At 48.6% G+C, this 18,590-nt stretch overlaps 2 protein-coding genes and 1 long non-coding RNA gene across 8 annotated transcripts in view; 1 reads left to right on the top strand and 2 right to left on the bottom strand.

Annotated features, from left to right (window-relative positions):
* Positions 1 to 1,916: 1,916 nt before the first annotated feature.
* LOC142370442 (uncharacterized) lies at positions 1,917 to 2,795 on the bottom strand. The gene has a single exon (XM_075453019.1). The coding sequence runs from the start codon at positions 2,793 to 2,795 to the stop codon at positions 1,917 to 1,919; it is 879 nt and encodes a 292-aa protein (XP_075309134.1).
* Positions 2,796 to 3,718: 923 nt separating this feature from the next.
* LOC142370217 (uncharacterized) lies at positions 3,719 to 4,799 on the top strand. Its single transcript, XR_012767825.1, has 3 exons — positions 3,719 to 3,910; positions 4,089 to 4,252; positions 4,390 to 4,799. It is a non-coding gene; the product is annotated as an uncharacterized LOC142370217 (long non-coding RNA).
* Positions 4,800 to 5,123: 324 nt separating this feature from the next.
* Positions 5,124 to 18,590, bottom strand: part of LOC142370195 (5'-AMP-activated protein kinase subunit gamma-2-like) — a 48,199-nt gene continuing 34,732 nt past the window's right edge. For all 6 annotated transcript variants that reach the window (XM_075452667.1, XM_075452668.1, XM_075452666.1 and 3 more), the window contains 10 exons: positions 16,415 to 16,496; positions 15,267 to 15,325; positions 15,081 to 15,126; positions 14,952 to 15,006; positions 14,097 to 14,223; positions 10,661 to 10,826; positions 10,551 to 10,588; positions 10,324 to 10,470; positions 8,267 to 8,360; positions 5,124 to 7,923 (listed from right to left, as the gene is read on the bottom strand). In XM_075452667.1, coding sequence (XP_075308782.1) covers positions 6,740 to 7,923; positions 8,267 to 8,360; positions 10,324 to 10,470; positions 10,551 to 10,588; positions 10,661 to 10,826; positions 14,097 to 14,223; positions 14,952 to 15,006; positions 15,081 to 15,126; positions 15,267 to 15,325; positions 16,415 to 16,496 — 1,998 coding nt within the window. In that variant the 3' untranslated portion in view covers positions 5,124 to 6,739. The remainder of the gene's footprint in view (positions 7,924 to 8,266; positions 8,361 to 10,323; positions 10,471 to 10,550; positions 10,589 to 10,660; positions 10,827 to 14,096; positions 14,224 to 14,951; positions 15,007 to 15,080; positions 15,127 to 15,266; positions 15,326 to 16,414; positions 16,497 to 18,590) is intronic.

The following is an 18,590-nucleotide window of genomic DNA, read 5'->3' as shown; positions in this document are numbered from 1 at the left end:
TTTATTACAACTTCCTGTAGCTTTGTTGTTCTTTATTTGATGCATCGATCTGTAACTGAATCACTGAGGAAACATATAAGCCTTTAATCGGGGCTCCCTCCATCCTCAGCATACTTTGACGCTTCAGTGACAGAAGCTCAGTGTCAGACGTAAAGGAACAAAACACCATTTTATTGCATTAAAAGTCATGTTTTCTCACTGATGTGCCACGACTTGTGTTAATCATGCACAACACCTGTCCAGGTGTCAATAAAGAAAGAAGAAATGATGACTGGGTTCATATTAAAAGTCATTTTCAGAGTGAATAATGTGTTTTTAATCGAGATTCTAATCAAACATCAATGATTTAATTAATTTAATGTCAGATGTGTTGATCACAGAGGTAAAAAACAGCCAAACATATGAACAGATTCAGTTCTTCAAATCAGATTCTGACAGAGTTCTGGCCCAGGAGTTCTGGTCCTGGTCCTGGACCAATCATACTCGGTCGAGTGTGAGTCTAACCTATGAGGCTATAAATGCAAAAGATACCCGGAAATCGAGGCTCAGTTTGACGGATTTCCTGTGGGAGCTCTGTTCCACTGAGCCCAGCGCTGATACCCTTTGACGTGTGACTACCAATAAACACTTCATTTAACTTGAAATTCCTCCGGCTTGTTCTTGAGCTTCCATTGAAAGAATCGATCTAACAATTTGGTGCCGTGACCTGCCATGGCAGACTCGGAGATCGAGGGGGACCCTTTTTTCAGACAATTCGAGGCGCCCGAACATAAGGTGAGCAGAAAACCTCTTATATATGAATATATGTGAAATTTCTGCACATTGGTCAAGCTAAATTAAGTTGTCTGAATTAAGATGTCCTCTGATCATTAAAAATCCAAGTATGACTGTTGGTCACATTGAATGCTGATACGTAAAGTATAAACACATAGTCTCACATAAGGAAAGTAAATAAGTGTCCAGAGAATTTAATTCAAACAAATAAAAGACAAGATAAATTCATCTTAAACATGAATATCCCATGGGGGGGAATTGTCTTCTAAATTGTGGTTTCTGCGCGCGAAGAGCTCCGCATGTGTGGTGGGACGACTAAGATTTCGGCATAAGGACACAGGGAAAGATTTGTTATTTTTCTTGAAAATGTGGGGTGGTTTGCTACTTGATTGATATCAAGGTCCAGGACCAGAACCAGAACCCTCCGGCTGCCGGTCCCACAGGATGCAACCTGACCCAAACAGAACGTCTGGAGGCATCAGCAGGAAAATCAGCAGCTTTAATTTGTCCTCTTCACAGCACAGGAACATGGTTACAGGAACTCTCTTAAACTACTACATTTCCCAGAGTCCTCATGGGCAGTCACAATAATACAGATTGATATATAAAGCATCTATCGCCCATTGGCCCAGAGAGTCCCGCCCCTTGGCGGTTACTCATTTAACAATAAAATCACTTTTTTTTTTTACAGATTCTTAAAAAACTTTAAGCCAAAGCAACAACCGGACGTCAGATTTACAAACGTGGCGGCTCATAAACGCCGCCTCAGATTTACGATTCGCTCATTTAAAAATCTCTCCACGAATCAGAGGGCAGGTTACTGGATCGGTTCTGGTTGGGTTTCTGGATGAAACTGATCTGATTGTTTACGACTAGTGTGAATAAATAAATAAACAAAGCAAAGCTGCAGGGGAGGATTTTCACCAGCAGGGGGCAGAAAACGGGCCCTGATGAAACTCCTCCAGAACCAGAACCTTTCTCACAGATCCCTGATTGGCTCTGGCAGGCCTCAGCCACAGCCCCCTCCCACCTCCCACCTCCCAGCTGCCATCCAATCACAGCAGACGGACGTTTCCTTCTTCTTCTGTGGTGGTTGACCTGACTCAAGCGTGGCGAGTCGTCACAGAATTGGGGTGATGATGTCACACCGCCGCCTCCCCCTCTGCCTCTCCCTGCTGGCAGCTCTCTGCAGCCTCAGCTTCCCTACAGCTGATCTCTGTACCGGGCTCCTGGTCCTGGTCCTGGTCCCGGTCCGGTTCTGGTTTAATTTCGGTCTCTGTACCGGGCTCCTGGTCCTGGTCCTGGTCCCGGTCCGGTTCTGGTTTAATTTCGGTCTCTGTACCGGGTTCCTGGTCCTGGTCCGGTTCTGGTTTAATTTCGGTCTCTGTACCGGGTTCCTGGTCCTGGTCCGGTTCTGGTTTAATTTCGGTCTCTGTACCGGGCTCCTGGTCCTGGTCCTGGTCCTGGTCCTGGTCCTGGTCCTGGTCCCGTTCTGGTTTAATTTCGGTCTCTGTACCGGGCTCCTGGTCCTGGTCCTGGTCTGGTTCTGGTTCTGGTTTAATTTCGGTCTCTGTACCAGGTTCCTGGTCCTGGTCTGGTTCTGGTTTAATTTTGGTCTCTGTACCGGGCTCCTGGTCCTGGTCCGGTTCTGGATTAAATTCGGTCTCTGTATCGGGCTCCTGGTCCTGGTCCGGTTCTGGTTTAATTTCGGTCTCTGTACCGGGCTCGTGGTCATGGTCCTGGTCCTGGTCCTGGTCCTGGTCCTGGTCCCGGTCCGGTTCTGGTTTAATTTCGGTCCCTGTACCGGGCTCCTGGTCCTGGTCCGGTTCTGGATTAATTTCGGTCCCTGTACCGGGCTCCTGGTCCTGGTCCAGTTCTGGTTTAATTTCGGTCTCTGTACCGGACTCCTGGTCCGGTTCTGGTTTAATTTCGGTATCTGTATCTGGCTCCTGGTCTTGGTCTGGTTGCTGCCAGGTGGCGGGGATGCCGCCGAAAGTGTAGAAACTGGCTTTTTCATCCATTTGCGAATATCCATCGTATAGCTGCTAGCTTGTGCTTTGTTCTTTGTTGGTTGTTGTTTGTGGCGGGATGATGCGCTGACGTCTGACGGCATAACTTATCACGCTATGATTCGATGAACGCTTCAAGTTCAAGGACAACTCGGAATTTGGAATTGCACAACTTTTTTTTTACCCAGGCTGTTAATTTTGGTTTGAACAAGTCAGTGGAGTTTTCTGTTGTTTTTAACACACCATAGACTAAAAACTTTTTTTTTTTTTAAAGAAAATACAACATTTGGCGCAATATAAATAAAAATGAATTGAAATTTAATTAAATTGAACATTTTGACTGAGGGGGCGGGACAGTCCGCCTGAGGGGGCGACGCCCCCCTCACGCCCCCTCTTGACGCCGGGTGTGCCCAGAGTCCAGGTAGAAAGGACAAACAAGGGGCTCAAAAAGTCCAGAAACATTTGCACAGACTGAGAAGGAGCTCCAGGTTTTAGGTTCATTAGGTGCATTCCCACCTATGGCAGTTCCTATAACCTTTTCAGGAATAGGGCCGTTTTTTCCCGCAATCGGACATAAAGGAACTAGGGACCACGGCCCTCGGGAACTAGTGACCACAGCCCTCGGGAACTAGTGACCACAGCCCTCGGGAACTAGTGACCACGGCCCTCGGGAACTAGTGACCACAGCCCTCGGGAACTAGGGACCACGGCCCTCGGGAACTTGGGACCACGGCCCTCAGTTCCTGTAACCATTTCAGCTCCTTCTCCTCAGCTGGGTCTGTTCTGGGTTCTATAACAACACATCTGACGGAGGTGTTTGGTGTTTGGTAGCTCCGCCCCTTGAATGTTGTCAGGCTGAAATGTTTCCTGTGCAGAACCCAAGGACCCTGTGCAGAACCCCAGGACCCTGTGCTGTCAGCCTTCGTGTTAACTTGTTTTCTTTGTATTTACAGTCTGGATTGCTGCAGCCTGTCAGAGATCAGCTGTGCTCCTCTGGGCTCGGCTCTGGAGTCCAACCCCTCCCACCTGAGACACCTGGACCTGAGCAGGAACCGCCTGCAGGACTCGGGGGTGAAGCAGCTGTGTGGTTTCCTGGGGAGTCCACACTGTAGACTGAAGACTCTGAGGTAGGCGTCTCTTTCTGCTGCCTCATCAGACCTCGGATCAGATGCTTCATGATTCTGATGAGCGAAGGGGAAACAGTTCCTTATTCTGGTCAATGTTCAACCCGCGCTGCTGTCATAAAAGTCACATAAAACATTTATAAGGATCAGAGGCCATCTTTGTTTCTCTCTCCGACTTCAGGTTGAAAGACTGTGTGGTTACAGATGAAGGACGGGCTTCTTTGGCCTCGGCTCTGAACTCCCATCTGACCGAGCTGGACCTGACTGATCACAGCCAATCTGCAGCCAGATTCAGACCCTGAGCTCAGTTCAACTTCCTGCGACGGTGACTGAGCACCGTGCAGAGTAAGTAATAACCTTAAACTGCTGCTGGGTTGGGGTAACCCTAACCCTAACCAGACTAATAACAAACAGATCCAACAGTCAAAGAGCTGCCGAGGGGTTTGCAGAATAAATTACGTTATTTGTGTCGTCTCTATTAGAAGGCAGCGACTGCTGGATCAGACCGGAGGTGTGACGGAGGTGTGACGGAGGTGTGACGGAGGTGTGACGGAGGTGTTGGACCTACTGCTGATGAAGCACTTCTGTCCTGTGGTTCCGGTGGTTCAGAGGTTCGGCCACAGCTTCACCAAGAACGACATCTGAGGAGTTCAACCCTTTCCAGAAGAACCTCATCAGACTTTGGCTTCGTCTCTTTAGAATCTTTAGAAAACATTAAACAACTGGGATTTAAGGGAAAAACCGCGACTATGAAAGAGAAAAAAGACGAGTCAGCGACTCAGATTCACAGGATCTGTGGTTTTCATTAACTTTTTTATTTTTATTTTATTTGACTTTTGATCGACTTTGTTTTATATTAATCTGATGTAGTCTTTGTTCTGTCCTGCCTCAGTCCTGGTCTCAGTTTAGTTTCTGCCTCTTTACTTTATTACAACTTCCTGTAGCTTTGTTGTTCTTTATTTGATGCATCGATCTGTAACTGAATCACTGAGGAAACATATAAGCCTTTAATCGGGGCTCCCTCCATCCTCAGCATACTTTGACGCTTCAGTGACAGAAGCTCAGTGTCAGACGTAAAGGAACAAAACACCATTTTATTGCATTAAAAGTCATGTTTTCTCACTGATGTGCCACGACTTGTGTTAATCATGCACAACACCTGTCCAGGTGTCAATAAAGAAAGAAGAAATGATGACTGGGTTCATATTAAAAGTCATTTTCAGAGTGAATAATGTGTTTTTAATCGAGATTCTAATCAAACATCAATGATTTAATTAATTTAATGTCAGATGTGTTGATCACAGAGGTAAAAAACAGCCAAACATATGAACAGATTCAGTTCTTCAAATCAGATTCTGACAGAGTTCTGGCCCAGGAGTTCTGGTCCTGGTCCTGGACCAATCATACTCGGTCGAGTGTGAGTCTAACCTATGAGGCTATAAATGCAAAAGATACCCGGAAATCGAGGCTCAGTTTGACGGATTTCCTGTGGGAGCTCTGTTCCACTGAGCCCAGCGCTGATACCCTTTGACGTGTGACTACCAATAAACACTTCATTTAACTTGAAATTCCTCCGGCTTGTTCTTGAGCTTCCATTGAAAGAATCGATCTAACAATTTGGTGCCGTGACCTGCCATGGCAGACTCGGAGATCGAGGGGGACCCTTTTTTCAGACAATTCGAGGCGCCCGAACATAAGGTGAGCAGAAAACCTCTTATATATGAATATATGTGAAATTTCTGCACATTGGTCAAGCTAAATTAAGTTGTCTGAATTAAGATGTCCTCTGATCATTAAAAATCCAAGTATGACTGTTGGTCACATTGAATGCTGATACGTAAAGTATAAACACATAGTCTCACATAAGGAAAGTAAATAAGTGTCCAGAGAATTTAATTCAAACAAATAAAAGACAAGATAAATTCTTCTTAAACATGAATATCCCATGGGGGGGAATTGTCTTCTAAATTGTGGTTTCTGCGCGCGAAGAGCTCCGCATGTGTGGTGGGACAACTAAGATTTCGGCATAAGGACACAGGGAAAGATTTGTTATTTTTCTTGAAAATGTGGGGTGGTTTGCTACTTGATTGATATCAAGGTCCAGGACCAGAACCAGAACCCTCCGGCTGCCGGTCCCACAGGATGCAACCTGACCCAAACAGAACGGCTGGAGGCATCAGCAGGAAAATCAGCAGCTTTAATTTGTCCTCTTCACAGCACAGGAACATGGTTACAGGAACTCTCTTAAACTACTACATTTCCCAGAGTCCTCATGGGCAGTCACAATAATACAGATTGATATATAAAGCATCTATCCCCCATTGGCCCAGAGAGTCCCGCCCCTTGGCGGTTACTCGTTTAACAATAAAATCACTTTTTTTTTTACAGATTCTTAAAAAACTTTAAGCCAAAGCAACAACCGGACGTCAGATTTACAAACGTGGCGGCTCATAAACGCCGCCTCAGATTTACGATTCGCTCATTTAAAAATCTCTCCACCAATCAGAGGGCAGGTTACTGGATCGGTTCTGGTTGGGTTTCTGGATGAAACTGATCTGATTGTTTACGACTAGTGTGAATAAATAAATAAACAAAGCAAAGCTGCAGGGGAGGATTTTCACCAGCAGGGGGCAGAAAACGGGCCCTGATGAAACTCCTCCAGAACCAGAACCTTTCTCACAGATCCCTGATTGGCTCTGGCAGGCCTCAGCCACAGCCCCCTCCCACCTCCCAGCTGCCATCCAATCACAGCAGACGGACGTTTCCTTCTTCTTCTGTGGTGGTTGACCTGACTCAAGCGTGGCGAGTCGTCACAGAATTGGGGTGATGATGTCACACCGCCGCCTCCCCCTCTGCCTCTCCCTGCTGGCAGCTCTCTGCAGCCTCAGCTTCCCTACAGCTGATCTCTGTACCGGGCTCCTGGTCCTGGTCCCGGTCCGGTTCTGGTTTAATTTCGGTCTCTGTACCGGGCTCCTGGTCCTGGTCCTGGTCCTGGTCCGGTTCTGGTTTAATTTCGGTCTCTGTACCGGGTTCCTGGTCCTGGTCCGGTTCTGGTTTAATTTCGGTCTCTGTACCGGGCTCCTGGTCCTGGTCCTGGTCCTGGTCCCGTTCTGGTTTAATTTCGGTCTCTGTACCGGGCTCCTGGTCCTGGTCCTGGTCTGGTTCTGGTTCTGGTTTAATTTCGGTCTCTGTACCAGGTTCCTGGTCCTGGTCTGGTTCTGGTTTAATTTTGGTCTCTGTACCGGGCTCCTGGTCCTGGTCCGGTTCTGGATTAAATTCGGTCTCTGTATCGGGCTCCTGGTCCTGGTCCGGTTCTGGTTTAATTTCGGTCTCTGTACCGGGCTCCTGGTCCTGGTCCTGGTCTGGTTCTGGTTCTGGTTTAATTTCGGTCTCTGTACTGGGCTCCTGGTCCTGGTCCGGTTCTGGTTTAATTTCGGTCTCTGTACCGGGCTCCTGGTCCTGGTCCGGTTCTGGATTAATTTTGGTCTCTGTATTGGGCTCCTGGTTCTGGTCCTGGTCCTGGTCCCGTTCTGGTTTAATTTCGGTCTCTGTACCGGGCTCCTGGTCCTGGTCCTGGTCCGTTTCTGGTTTAACTTCGGTCCCTGTACCGGGCTCCTGGTCCTGATCTGGTTCTGGTTTAATTTCGGTCTCTGTACCGGGCTCCTGGTCCTGGTCCGGTTCTGGTTTAATTTCGGTCTCTGTACCGGGCTCCTGGTCATGGTCCTGGTCCTGGTCCCGGTCCGGTTCTGGTTTAATTTCGGTCCCTGTACCGGGCTCCTGGTCCTGGTCCAGTTCTGGTTTAATTTCAGTCTCTGTACCGGACTCCTGGTCCGGTTCTGGTTTAATTTCGGTCTCTGTACCGGACTCCTGGTCTTGGTCTGGTTCTGGTTTAATTTCGGTCTCTGTACCGGGCTCCTGGTCCTGGTCCCGGTTCGGTTCTGGGTTACATGCTGCCTCTGGCTTGGCTGAGTCCGGCGCGGCGGGCTGACAGGGGATGGACTCCTTCCTCCTCAGACCTGCGGTTTGGGGTCAGATAAAAACTGCTTTAAATCATAGGAAGACTTTTGCTCTTAAAAACATGAATAATCAGATTAAATGTTTAATTTCAGATTAAATGCTGATTGATCTTCTGAAACATGAGAATAAGCCTCTGAAAGAGACTTTAAATCTTTATTCTGATGAAGAAGGAGATAAAACTCTAGTCTGGTTAGTTATGACAGAGTCCCACCAATTGATGGGGAGGGTTGGGACTCCTAGGCTTAAAATGAGGTCATGCTCAGGTTTGTGGTTTGGTTTAGGCATGGAGTCATGAGGGTTCAGAGTTAAATGGAGCGTCCCCGTGGGGACAGAGGAACTCACCTGCGGGGGTCAGAACCAGCGCCTGCAGGATGTCCGACAGCGACACAATGCCAACGATACGAGACTCCTCATCAACCACTACCAGCCTGTGGACCTGCAAGCAAACATTTACATTGGGGTCAGAAATGTGCTGGAACAGCTCCACATCCCGTAAAAGTTGAGTCTCCTGTCACATATAAACTTTGAATGAGGTCTCTGTGATGTCGTATGGCTGAGTTATGAGGGCTCCAAAATAGGGCATTTTTGGCTCGTTAAGTGCTTTTCAATCGATTTTCCCATTGAATTTTGGGCCTTTGTGAGGCCTCACATAGGCCCAAAATTCCTAAGACAGGTCTGATGAAGACAGCTATGTCATTTTTAATCAAGGTCCTGTTTAAAATACAGCTTTTATGGCATTTTCAAAATGGCCTCGTTAAGTGCTTTTCAATGCATTTTCCCATTGCATTGTGGGTATTTTCAAACTTCCCCTCACTATCACTTTAAAGGAGAAACGCAGATCAGATTTATAACATGAAGCTGTTATAACAGGGCATCCATCTTGGCTCTGCCCTCATCAGCAGTCTTAGAACAGAGCAGGCTAACAAGGCGTTGCCCCAGTAACAGGAGCAGGTGCGGCTCGTTTGTGTCTCTGACATGTACGCTCACTATGGCTTCTTAAAATTGCACCATAATTTTGACTACGCTCGACTGTCTCGAACAAACAGTCGCTGTTCGAAAAGTAAAAGTCGTATCCGAATAATTCTTGAACCGTCAGCGCCCCAAGAGACGGCAGAAGCCAGCGGTGTGATTTTCTTACAGCTACTATGTGTGGCTCGTTTTCTATGGCAGTTTTAAAATAATTTTTCACCTGAATTTGATGACTTTAGGCCTTTATAACGGAATTGGAGAGGCGACCTCTGCGCTCAGAGGCAATTAGTGATAAATCTGTGAGGCAAACCTCAATGAGTGTGACTTTGTGTGAAAGAGGACAAAAATGTCTACGTTTTGAAGTAACATTTGTTCAGATCGGGCAGATATTTTGGACATGAGAGACAATTGTTCGAGGAATTGGTGCAGTACCGAAATTAGAGGGGGGATCATAGTGGGAGACACCTCGGCCGAGATGTAGTCTTCCTAAAACGTAAACTGCCGTTGTGTCACAGCTGTATAATGTATCAACAAACCCTTTGGTTCAGTTAAAGCCGAGAGTCTCCTGTCACATATAAACTTAAATTAGGTCTGTGTGATGCTTTATGGCTGAGTTATAAGGCCTCTAAAAAAGGCCATTTTGGCGCTCAACGAGCTGTTGACGATGATGTTGGAGCTCCTCCCCCCGGATGTTGGAGCCTCTCCCCCCGGATGTTGGAGCTCCTCCCCCTGGATAGTGGAGCTCCTCCCCTCGGATGTTGGAGCCTCTCCCCCCGGATGTTGGAGCTCCTCCCCCTGGATAGTGGAGCTCCTCCCCTCGGATGTTGGCGCTTCTCCCCCTGGATAGTGGAGCTCCTCCCCTCTGATGTTGGAGCCTCTCCCCCCGGATGTTGGAGCTCCTCTCCTCGGATGTTGGAGCTTCTCCCCCCGGATGTTGGAGCTCCTCCCCCTGGATAGTGGAGCTCCTCCCCTCGGATGTTGGCGCTTCTCCCCCTATATCTAAGCCCCGCCCCCCTTTGAAGGAAACTCATTCCAGCCGCTCGTATCCTCGACCTCATTATTTGGGTCTCCACCCAGATCTGTACCCACAGGTGAGGGTTGGAGCAAAGGTGGAGCAGCAACCTGAAAGTAACCTGTTCTGTGTGGACACAACACTGGTTCATCCCTTGAGTTAGGAGCCTTTTTCCTGCCTGAATGGTTCACAGCTCAGAGTTAAGTGGCTTAACAAAGAAAAAACACATTCCTCTGAAGATGCTCAGGTACAAGGACTGGACTGTGCCTCTGTAACCTCATCGGGGTTATTACTAACTTATTATTAACTTTTTATTCCTCTGCATGCTGCTGTAAGGAAACTCACACACGAGGGCGAATCATTTTATCACGATGCTTTTAAAGTTCCACCATCTGATGATCTGACTTCTGTGCGTTACCTCGGCCTTGACGATCCGGTCCACAATCGTCCCCAGAGTCTCCAGTTTGTTGCACTTCATGACTCCCTCAAAGTACTGGGATCGGTGCCTCAGAGCCTGAGTGACCGTCACATCCAGGTTGTTGTAGGTCTTCTCGGCTGCCAGGTTCTGCACACACATCACACTCAGGCTCTTTGTGACCGCCAACAACACTCTGATCAGCGCCAGCAGAGGACAGGTGTACTCACAATGACGTCAAACTTGGAGTAGATATCCACCACGTTACCTGCGGACACAGACAGCACGTCAGAGAACGTCACTAACTCTGAGAACACACGGCGGCCATGATGCTGGTTACCGTTGTGGTCGACGACGGGCAGGGCGGAGACGCGGCGGTGTGTGAAGACGGACAGCGCCGTGATGAGCGGCGTGTCGGGGTGGATGTAGGCGATGTTGGAGTACGTCCCCACATCGAGCTCCTCCAGAGTCTGCTTCATGAAGGCCGGCATGGGCATCTCACACACCTCACACACACACACACACACACACACACACAGGTGAGAACCACAGAAGAAGAACTTTCACTTGTGTTTAGTCCTGTTAGAAGAAGAAGAAGCTTTGCTTAGCGTGGGACGGAGCAGTGTGATACTCAGGCTGTGTTCGAAACCGCCTACTTCTCCTACTACTCTTACTAACTTTAACTTTTTTTAAGTTCCCGGATGCATACTGGATTCTCCTAAATGTTGGGTATGCATCATGAGGTTACTACTCATCCTCAAACTACCCAAGATGCAACGTAACGTGACGTCGCCGATCGCCATTTCCTGTCAAAACGGCAGTTTCAAGCTAGCTACAACGAGGGTAGGTTCACTTCCTGTTTTCAAAACAAAAGCACCAATTGTATCGTAATGGCTTTCCCTATGATAAAAGGCAACGGGTATTTTATTTTGTGAAAATAACCGGAAGTGTGTTAGCTCACTGCGGCTAGCTTTAGTAGCGCCGAATTCGTGGGAACAAAATTGTAAATAGCCGGTATTTTGTCAGGTTTTCAACACGTTGGGGATCTAAACGACTACTTTCTCGCCTGAAAATGTTTCAAATGTTGCTAAAGTTTACAGAGTTTAGAGCTTAAGAGAAATCAGCTTCAGGCCGGCTGATTTCGGCTCGGGCAGGAGCGAAATGCATTGTGGGTAAACGCTCTGCATACTGTCTGATCGATGAGTATGCAGTATGGAAGTATGTAGTATGCAGTATGTAGTATGCAGTATGGAAGTATGGAAGTATGTAGTATGCAGTATGCAGTATGCAGTATGGAAGTTTGGAAGTATGTAGTATGCAGTAGGCGGTTTCGAACACAGCCTCAGTCTGTCAAATTAAAGGAAAAGGAAATCTCTACATACAGATACAGATAGTTCCTCTGTTGATCCCACAGGGAAATAGTTTAGCAGGTTAGCTGTAAGCTAGCAGCAGATGCTAGCAAACAATGCTTTCTCATCAACAGTGATGGACCAAGCTGGAGATGTAACTCGTAGTAATGCATGTGTACCGTTAATTACTGCGTTAATTACTTGCACATCCACAGTCTTTAGCTAACTCTGCTGGAACATTAGCCTCAGATAGAGTTCATCCACAGTCTTTAGCTAACTCTGCTGGAACATTAGCCTCAAATAGAGTTTATCCACAGTCTTTAGCTAACTCTGCTGGAACATTAGCTTCAGATAGAGTTTATCCACAGTCTGTAGCTAACTCTGCTGGAACATTAGCTTCAGATAGAGTTTATCCACAGTCTTTAGCTAACTCTGCTGGAACATTAGCCTCAGATAGAGTTTATCCACAGTCTGTAGCTAACTCTGCTGGAACATTAGCTTCAGATAGAGTTTATCCACAGTCTTTAGCTAACTCTGCTGGAACATTAGCCTCAGATAGAGTCCATCCACAGTCTTTAGCTAACTCTGCTGGAACATTAGCCTCAGATAGAGTTCATCCACAGTCTTTAGCTAACTCTGCTGGAACATTAGCCTCAGATAGAGTCTATCCACAGTCTTTAGCTAACTCTGCTGGAACATTAGCCTCAGATAGAGTCCATCCACAGTCTTTAGCTAACTCTGCTGGAACATTAGCCTCAGATAGAGTTCATCCACAGTCTTTAGCTAACTCTGCTGGAACATTAGCCTCAGATAGAGTTTATCCACAGTCTTTAGCTAACTCTGCTGGAACATTAGCCTCAGATAGAGTTTATCCACTGGGCTCTGATATCCTCTGAGGCTGCTGCTGGATGGAAGATGCATGCTCCTCAGAGCAGCTGACAGCAGAACATTTCCACCAGAAGCTGGCTTCATCCGTCCAGCAGGGGGAGTGGGCGGGGCTTAGCGGAGGAGGCGGGGTTTAGCAGAGGAGGCGGAGTCAACTTAAGGACTGACGTACTATAGAAATGAAAATCAGAATGGCTCGTTAGATGAGGAACTTTCAAACAATGGGGAACTAAATAAATACCTGGGTTGTGTAGGAAGAAGGAGTTTTACACCTCAGACGCCCTGATATATGCTCCCAGGAACAGGAAGAAGGCGTTTTACACCTCAGACGCCCTGATATATGCTCCCAGGAACAGGAAGAAGGAGTTTTACACCTCAGACGCCCTGATATATGCTCCCAGGAACAGGAAGAAGGAGTTTTACACCTCAGACGCCCTGATATATGCTCCCAGGAACAGGAAGAAGGAGTTTTACACCTCAGACGCCCTGATATATGCTCCCAGGAACAGGAAGAAGGAGTTTTACACCTCAGACGCCCTGATATATGCTCCCAGGAACAGGAAGAAGGAGTTTTACACTTCAGACGCCCTGATATATGCTCCCAGGAACAGGAAGAAGGAGTTTTACACTTCAGACGCCCTGATATATGCTCCCAGGAACAGGAAGAAGGAGTTTTACACCTCAGACGCCCTGATATATGCTCCCAGGAACAGGAAGAAGGAGTTTTACACCTCAGACGCCCTGATATATGCTCCCAGGAACAGGAAGAAGGAGTTTTACACTTCAGACGCCCTGATATATGCTCCCAGGAACAGGAAGAAGGAGTTTTACACCTCAGACGCCCTGATATATGCTCCCAGGAACAGGAAGAAGGAGTTTTATACCTCAGACGCCCTGATATATGCTCCCAGGAACAGGAAGAAGGAGTTTTACACTTCAGACGCCCTGATATATGCTCCCAGGAACAGGAAGAAGGAGTTTTACACCTCAGACGCCCTGATATATGCTCCCAGGAACAGGAAGAAGGAGTTTTACACCTCAGACGCCCTGATATATGCTCCCAGGAACAGGAAGAAGGCGTTTTACACCTCAGACGCCCTGATATATGCTCCCAGGAACAGGAAGAAGGAGTTTTACACCTCAGACGCCCTGATATATGCTCCCAGGAACAGGAAGAAGGCGTTTTACACCTCAGACGCCCTGATATATGCTCCCAGGAACAGGAAGAAGGAGTTTTACACCTCAGACGCCCTGATATATGCTCCCAGGAACAGGAAGAAGGAGTTTTACACCTCAGACGCCCTGATATATGCTCCCAGGAACAGGAAGAAGGAGTTTTACACCTCAGACGCCCTGATATATGCTCCCAGGAACAGGAAGAAGGAGTTTTACACCTCAGACGCCCTGATATATGCTCCATTTTTACATTTCAGACCAGCAGATGAGACAGAACATGAAACAGTTTAGAGTTCAGACTCTGTTCAAACCCAAGTCGAACCGGTTCAAACACTCAGGACCCTGCTGGGCAGCATGTGGACTCACAAAGAGCTGCAGGAACTTCAGGATCCTCTTGTGGGTCAGGATGTAGAGGGCGTTCCCGCTGATGGGATTGATGACGGGAAGCCGATGGATCTTATTCTTTATCAGAGAGTAGACGGCTTCAAAGATACTGAGAGGGAGAGAGGCAGAGTTCAGCAGAGTTCAGCAGGTCCTGCTCAGTGTGGAAAAAATCAAAGTCTTACCAAGTATATTTGTCTCATTTCTTGTAAAAATATCTCATTATACTTAATATAAGACACAACTCCCTAACAAGTACTATTTCAGCCAGATATAGGGACTTGTTTGAAGACAATTCATCTGGAATATGTTGTTAAATGAAAAAGTCTTGAAAACAAATTGTTTTGAGTCACATATCATATGACTCAAAACATTTGAAGAGGTTTTTAAGCTAATTTCAAGATCACTTTTATCTCAAAAGTCTCAAATATTACATCTTATTTCAAGAAATCTGGACAAGCCGATTTTCACTAGTTCCATTGGCAGATTTCTTTGCTTATAGATTAAACTTTCACCAAATGGAGACATTTTTCCAGGTTAAAAACATTTCTGTTCTCATGTGTCTATGCATGAAATCTGCACGATATCTAGACTGTTGCTTGTTTTTAAATTCATTTAAATGATCTTATTTGTTTCTCTTTATATTATTTTATGTATTTTAATGCTTCTTACACTCCCTGCTGCAATCCTTTTATTTTATGTGAAGCACTTTGAACTGTTTTGGACATGAAATGTGCTTTATGAATAAATTTGATTTATTTCAAGCAAAAACATCTTGTATTTGTTGTTTTTTTAACTTATTTTTGGAGGAGTATTTTTTTCAGTGCAGAGTGAGGGTACCTGGCGTCAGGTGAGATGTGCACCAGAGGTTTGAAGGTCTCCTGCAGGTACAGCTCTGCCAACACGGACAGGTGTGTGATTACCAACATACAACATGCTGCAGCTGATCTCTGCTCAGTGTGCTCCTACCTCTCCACGTCTCGATCTTGTGCTCCTCCAGCTCATAGATCTGCACCTGTTGGACACACACCTGTCACTCAAACTGACCACACCTGAGGTCATGTGACGGCTCAGAGACGCCCGTCTACACTCACCTGAACTCAAACAGAACTGGTTTCATGTTTAAATAAGCCGTAACGTGTGTGTGTGCGTTACCATGGGCGACTTGTAGTATCTGGTCAGGATGTTGATGAAGTCTGTGATGGTCAACATTCCTGAAAGATAAAAACGTGAGTGTTCAGGTGTGTGGAGGGGCGGAGCCTAATGTCTGATCCATTAAAACACAAGGTCATTCAGGCCTTTGTGTCATCAGACAAACGAAACACTCAGTAAATCAGTAACATTTTATCAGTTCAGCAGCTCTCAAGGACAAATATCACAAAGAGCTTCCAACAAAACATAAAAAACAGAGTTTTAAAGCATAAAAAGAGTTTTTAGTCCACAGATCACATGACCTCAGGCTCTGATCACATGACCTCAGGCTCTGATCACATGACCTCAGGCTCATGTCTATGACCTCAGGATCTGATCACATGACCTCGGGCCCTGATCACATGACCTCAGGCTCTGATCTATGACCTCAGGCTCTGATCTATGACCTCAGGCTCTGATCTATGACCTCAGGCCCTGATCACATGACCTCAGGTCCTGATCACATGACCTCAGGTCCTGATCACATGACCTCAGGCCCTGATCACATGACCTCAGGCCCTGATCACATGACCTCAGGTCCTGATCACATGACCTCAGGTCCTGATCACATGACCTCAGGCCCTGATCACATGACCTCAGGCCCTGATCACATGACCTCAGGTCCTGATCACATGACCTCTGGATCTGATCACATGACCTCAGGCTCTGATCTATGACCTCAGGCTCTGATCTATGACCTCAGGCTCTGATCTATGACCTCAGGCTCTGATCTATGACCTCAGGCTCTGATCACATGACCTCAGGCTCTGATCTATGACCTCAGGCTCTGATCTATGACCTCAGGCCCTGATCACATGACCTCAGGTCCTGATCACATGACCTCAGGCTCTGATCACATGACCTCAGGTCCTGATCACATGACCTCAGGTCCTGATCACATGACCTCAGGGTCTGATCACATGACCTCAGGCTCTGATCTATGACCTCAGGTCCTGATCACATGACCTCAGGCTCTGATCACATGACCTCAGGCTCTGATCACATGACCTCAGGCCCTGATCACATGACCTCAGGCCCTGATCTATGACCTCAGGGTCTGATCACATGACCTCAGGTTGTAAAAACTGATAAGGTTAGCGAGGGGATCTTACCCACAAAGCTTTGCTTCTTGCTCTCCCACAGCGGAGCAGCTCGCACTCCATTCGCCACCAGAGCAAAGAACGCCTTCTTCACCTGAAACAGAATGAACAGTCAGATAAACAGGTGTGAGGACCCACCTGATCACAGGTGCGAGGACTCACCTGATCACAGGTCACCTGATCACAGGTCACCTGATCACAGGTGCGAGGACTCACCTGATCACAGGTCACCTGATCACAGGTCACCTGATCACAGGTCACCTGATCACAGGTGCGAGGACTCACCTGATCACAGGTCACCTGATCACAGGTCCGAGGACTCACCTGGTCACAGGTCACCTGATCACAGGTCACCTGATCACAGGTCCGAGGACTCACCTGGTCACAGGTCACCTGATCACAGGTGCGAGGACTCACCTGATCACAAGTGTGAGGACTCACCTGATCACAGGTGATAGGACTCACCTGATCACAGGTGCGAGGACTCACCTGATCACAGGTGTGAGGACTCACCTGATCACAGGTGATAGGACTCACCTGATCACAGGTGCGAGGACTCACCTGATCACAGGTGGGAGGACTCACCTGGTCACAGGTGGGAGGACTCACCTGATCACAGGTGGGAGGACTGACCTGGTCACAGGTGGGAGGACTCACCTGATCACAGGTGGGAGAACTCACCTGGTCACAGGTCCGAGGACTCACCTGATCACAGATGCGAGGGACTCACCTGATCACAGGTGGGAGGACTCACCTGATCACAGGTGCGAGGACTCACCTGGTCACAGGTGCGAGGACTCACCTGGTCACAGGTGCGAGGCCTCGCCTGGTCACAGGTGCGAGGACTCACCTGATCACAGATGCGAGGGACTCACCTGATCACAGGTGCGAGGACTCACCTGATCACAGGTGCGAAGACTCACCTGGTCACAGGTGCGAGGCCTCGCCTGGTCACAGGTGCCAGGACTCGCCTGATCACAGGTGCCAGGACTCGCCTGATCACAGGTGCGAGGGACTCGCCTGGTCACAGGTGCCAGGACTCACCTGATCACAGGTGTTAGGACTCACCTGATCACAGGTGCGAAGACTCACCTGGTCACAGGTGCCAGGACTCACCTGATCACAGGTGCCAGGACTCACCTGGTCACAGGTGCGAGGCCTCACCTGATCACAGGTGCCAGGACTCACCTGGTCACAGGTGCGAGGATTCACCTGGTCACAGGTGCGAGGCCTCGCCTGGTCACAGGTGCGAGGACTCGCCTGGTCACAGGTGCCAGGACTCACCTGATCACAGGTGTCAGGACTCACCTGATCACAGGTGCGAGGACTCGCCTGGTCACAGGTGCGAGGACTCGCCTGGTCACAGGTGCGAGGCCTCGCCTGGTCACAGGTGCGAGGACTCGCCTGGTCACAGGTGCGAGGCCTCACCTGGTCACAGGTGCGAGGCCTCGCCTGGTCACAGGTGCGAGGACTCGCCTGGTCACAGGTGCGAGGCCTCGCCTGGTCACAGGTGCGAGGCCTCACCTGGTCACAGGTGCGAGGCCTCACCTGGTCACAGGTGCCAGGACTCGCCTGATCACAGGTGTGAGGGACTCGCCTGGTCACAGGTGCGAGGCCTCACCTGGTCACAGGTGCCAGGACTCGCCTGATCACAGGTGTGAGGGACTCGCCTGGTCACAGGTGCGAGGCCTCACCTGGTCACAGGTGCGAGGACTCGCCTGGTCACAGGTGCGAGGACTCGCCTGGTCACAGGTGCGAAGACTCACCTGGTCACAGGTGCGAGGACTCGCCTGGTCACAGGTGCGAGGCCTCACCTGGTCACAGGTGCCAGGACTCACCTGATCACAGGTGCCAGGACTCACCTGGTCACAGGTGCGAGGCCTCACCTGATCACAGGTGCCAGGACTAACCTGATCACAGGTGCGGGGATTCACCTGGTCACAGGTGCGAGGCCTCGCCTGGTCACAGGTGCGAGGCCTCACCTGGTCACAGGTGCCAGGACTCGCCTGATCACAGGTGTGAGGGACTTGCCTGGTCACAGGTGCGAGGCCTCGCCTGATCACAGGTGCCAGGACTCACCTGATCACAGGTGTCAGGACTCACCTGATCACAGGTGTCAGGACTCACCTGGTCACAGGTGCGAGGCCTCGCCTGGTCACAGGTGCGAGGCCTCACCTGATCACAGGTG

Source organism: Odontesthes bonariensis, chromosome 20, assembly GCF_027942865.1.
Source record: "Odontesthes bonariensis isolate fOdoBon6 chromosome 20, fOdoBon6.hap1, whole genome shotgun sequence".
Classification (NCBI taxonomy): domain Eukaryota; kingdom Metazoa; phylum Chordata; class Actinopteri; order Atheriniformes; family Atherinopsidae; genus Odontesthes; species Odontesthes bonariensis.
This window is presented reverse-complemented; position numbering and strand designations above follow the sequence as displayed.